The 3,159-nt window shown below is 43.0% G+C and overlaps 1 protein-coding gene across 1 annotated transcript in view; it reads left to right on the forward strand.

Annotated features, from left to right (window-relative positions):
- Positions 1 to 3,159, forward strand: part of LOC102211668 (NACHT, LRR and PYD domains-containing protein 12-like) — a 119,161-nt gene that overhangs the window by 101,426 nt on the left and 14,576 nt on the right. Inside the window, exon 12 of the mRNA XM_013907782.1 lies at positions 1,886 to 2,059. Within this exon, the coding sequence (XP_013763236.1) occupies positions 1,886 to 2,059 (174 nt within the window). The remainder of the gene's footprint in view (positions 1 to 1,885; positions 2,060 to 3,159) is intronic.

Consider the following 3,159-nt stretch of genomic DNA (forward strand, 5'->3'; position numbering starts at 1 on the left):
AGACCTCTCTACATTGAATCATATCTGTAATTAATTTATTTCGCTCTACCACAGCATGTTTTTATCCTGTTTTCCTTCTCTCACCCCAACCAGTCGAAGCAGGCGGCTGCCCCTCCCTGAACCTGGTTCTGCCGGAGGTTTCTTCCTGTTAAATGGGAGTTTTTCCTTCCCACTGTCACCGAAGTGCTTGCTCATAGGGGGTCATATGATTGTTGGGTTTTTCTCTGTATCTATAAAGCGCCTTGAGGCGACTTTTGTTGTGATTTGGCGCTAAATAAATAAAATTGAATTGAAGTGAATTGAAATCATAGATGGCCCATAATTTTTTAAGTTTTAATGAACGTAAAACAGAAGCAATTTTCTTTGGTCCCAATTGTTCTCTGGTACTCTAGATGTTGACTTTGCTGCACTGACCCCTCACCTGAAGAGCTCCATTACTAATCTTGGGGTAAACATAGTCTCTGCACTTACTTTCGATGGCCCAATCGCGACACCATTGATGGCCTTACATTCCCACAAGCCAACCACGGTCCTGGCGATGGCAACAAAACGGTTCTTGTGGCTGCCCTGTTGGGTTCCTGGGGCTTTTTTAAAAGACTGATTCCTCCTTAGGTTGCCCAGTGGTCCTGTTTCCCCGGCTTCTCAGGGTCTGCTGGTGAACAGCTACCCCAGCTAGTGGGACCTGGCTAGCAACGGGTTTTTAAAGGGTGCTTACCTGAGTCTGGGAAGGGATCTCAAAACTCTGATTATAGATGGCAGACAGTTGGTGTCGTAAGCCCCACGTCTGTTCAAAGATGGTCATCCACAGTGGACATAAATGGCTTCTTTTACTCCTCTCTCAATCTACCCATCCTCTATGTCCAAAATGTGAACATTGGCATCCTCGAAAGAGTGATCTTTGTCCTTTAGATGCAGATGGACTGCTGAATCTTGTCCCATGGAGGTGGCTCAAGAATTTTACATATAGTTGTTTTTATTTTGTTGTTGTTGTTGGGTGTTTTTTACTGTTTAAGAATATTCAACACTGTTAATTCTGATTTTGTACTTGTTTTGGTGTTTAGTGTTTTATCATCCCTACATCTACTGAGAACCTGACTGAGAACCTTCACAGACATCCCTACCTGTATCTTTCCTCTGAGCTCTCTTCGTGTCCCCGAGATTTGTGTTTTAAAACAGTCTGTGAGTTTTCTGTTTTGCTCTGTAGGTCTCTGTTGCTCTGTAGGTCTGTGTCTCATTATGCCCATTAGTTCCAGCTTTGTCCCCTCCCGTGTGCCATTTCCTGATTACCTTGTGTGTGTGTATATTTTGTGTGTCAGTCTGTGCTCCTGGTCGCATCGTTCGCATTACTCTGTGTTACTCCGTGTCAATCTGTGTTTTTCCATGTCTCTCTGTGTATCTCCTGCTGTCCTTATGTTTTCAGGTTTGTTTGCTAGTTTTCCCAGTTTAGGTTTTTGTTCAGTTCTGCCCTCACCTTGGTTATTGTTGTAAATAAAACTCACTCGCACCTCCGCCGCTGCCTGCTACTTGGGTCCTCATTCGCTCCACCACACGACTGCTGCCCCAGCCGTGACAGCTATCAATAAATATCTCGCTGTGCAAAATTTGTTTAAAAACATAAACAACTGTGAGATACTGTTTGTCTGTGATTTGAACAAACTGTGGCAGGATCAGCCTAACAATATTTGTATCCCACTGTAACTTTATTGTATAAAGAGCTAACATCACAAAATGCCATTATAAGAAGTGTTAGTGAACTAAAAATCAAGCATGTGAGATACTGTTTGTCCGTAGTTTGGACAGCCAGCTTGCGAACTGAGGAATTCTTTAATTCTTTTCTAACCACAAAGTTGGTCTAATACACGTGCATCTTCTATTTTCTATCCAGTTTATGGGACTGCAGTTTGTCAAAGAGGAGCTGTGTGCATCTGGCCACAGCTCTGGAATCCAACCCCTCTCACCTGACAGCATTGGACCTGAGTTTCAACCAACTGCAGAATCCAGATGTGAAACACTTGCTTGAACTTAAGGAGAGTACAGACTGCAGACTGGAGAAACTGGAGTGAGTAGAGTGTTGGAGTAAGTGGGTGGTGCTGTCAGCAGTATTGTACTAAACATAGTCAGTATGAAAAAAAGATCCATTGTTTCCTGCAAAGCTGCAGCTTTTCAGTGAGGCTGTGAGAGGAGAATGGTGACAGGTCTCAGGATTGGACAGAAAGTCTAAGGAGCTTGGAAAGAAAAGAGTCTAAAATTCTTTGAGTTGCTAGAAGAAATTTCATCTCTCATCCAAAAAGTTTGTTCAATTTAGAACTAAAGAAGTTTGTGTAATAAACGTGGATCTGAAGAAGCTTCTCGGATGGGTAGTCCAGAAGCTTTTCTTTCCAAGCTGCTTAGAGTAACATGACCTGGATGACTGAGAACCTTCACAGACAGATTGGACAGAAAGTTGGACAGGCAGCCCATCAGATGATCCAGAAGATTGCTGCAATTATGTGTTCAAGTTGATGTGAAGTGAACTGCCGTTGTTGCTGGATTCCAGCTGCCAATTTTGCAAAATGTATGGAGACAATGGTCTTCATTTACCAGACAGTTTTTCTCATTTTAACTGACCAGTTATATCACTGTCACAGCGCTGAGATTGTATGGTTACATTGTAACCTTGGTTCTCTGAGTGAGAGACTCATCTCTCTACTCCGTTTCATATTCCATATGTACAGGGATATGAACCCTTCATGGTCGTGGTGTGTGGATACTTCTTTAAGACACTCTGGTTAGCCCGTGGTGTCTTAAACACCCCAGAGCTTGCATGTAAAACAGCTGTGCAAATGTGACATTGGTGATAGTTTGATCGGAATGCCTCTCCGAGCAGCCTGAAGGTGGAAAGATAGTCTCTCGCTTAGATAACTAAGGTTACAACGTAATCGTACGTTCTCTATCATATCAAGACTATTTCGCTACTCCATTACATATTCAATGTGTACAGGGTAACTCTCTAAGACACCCTGTGAGGAGACAGCGCAACCAAACCCAGAGTGAATGTACCAAATTGTACATATATACAGTGGGGCAAAAAGGTATTTAGTCAGCCACCGATTGTGCAAGTTCCCCCACCTAAAATGATGACAGAGGTCAGTAATTTGCACCAGAGGTACACTTCAACTG

This window comes from Pundamilia nyererei, unplaced genomic scaffold (genome assembly GCF_000239375.1).
Source record: "Pundamilia nyererei isolate P.nyererei 1_Seehausen unplaced genomic scaffold, PunNye1.0 scaffold00521, whole genome shotgun sequence".
NCBI lineage: Eukaryota > Metazoa > Chordata > Actinopteri > Cichliformes > Cichlidae > Pundamilia > Pundamilia nyererei.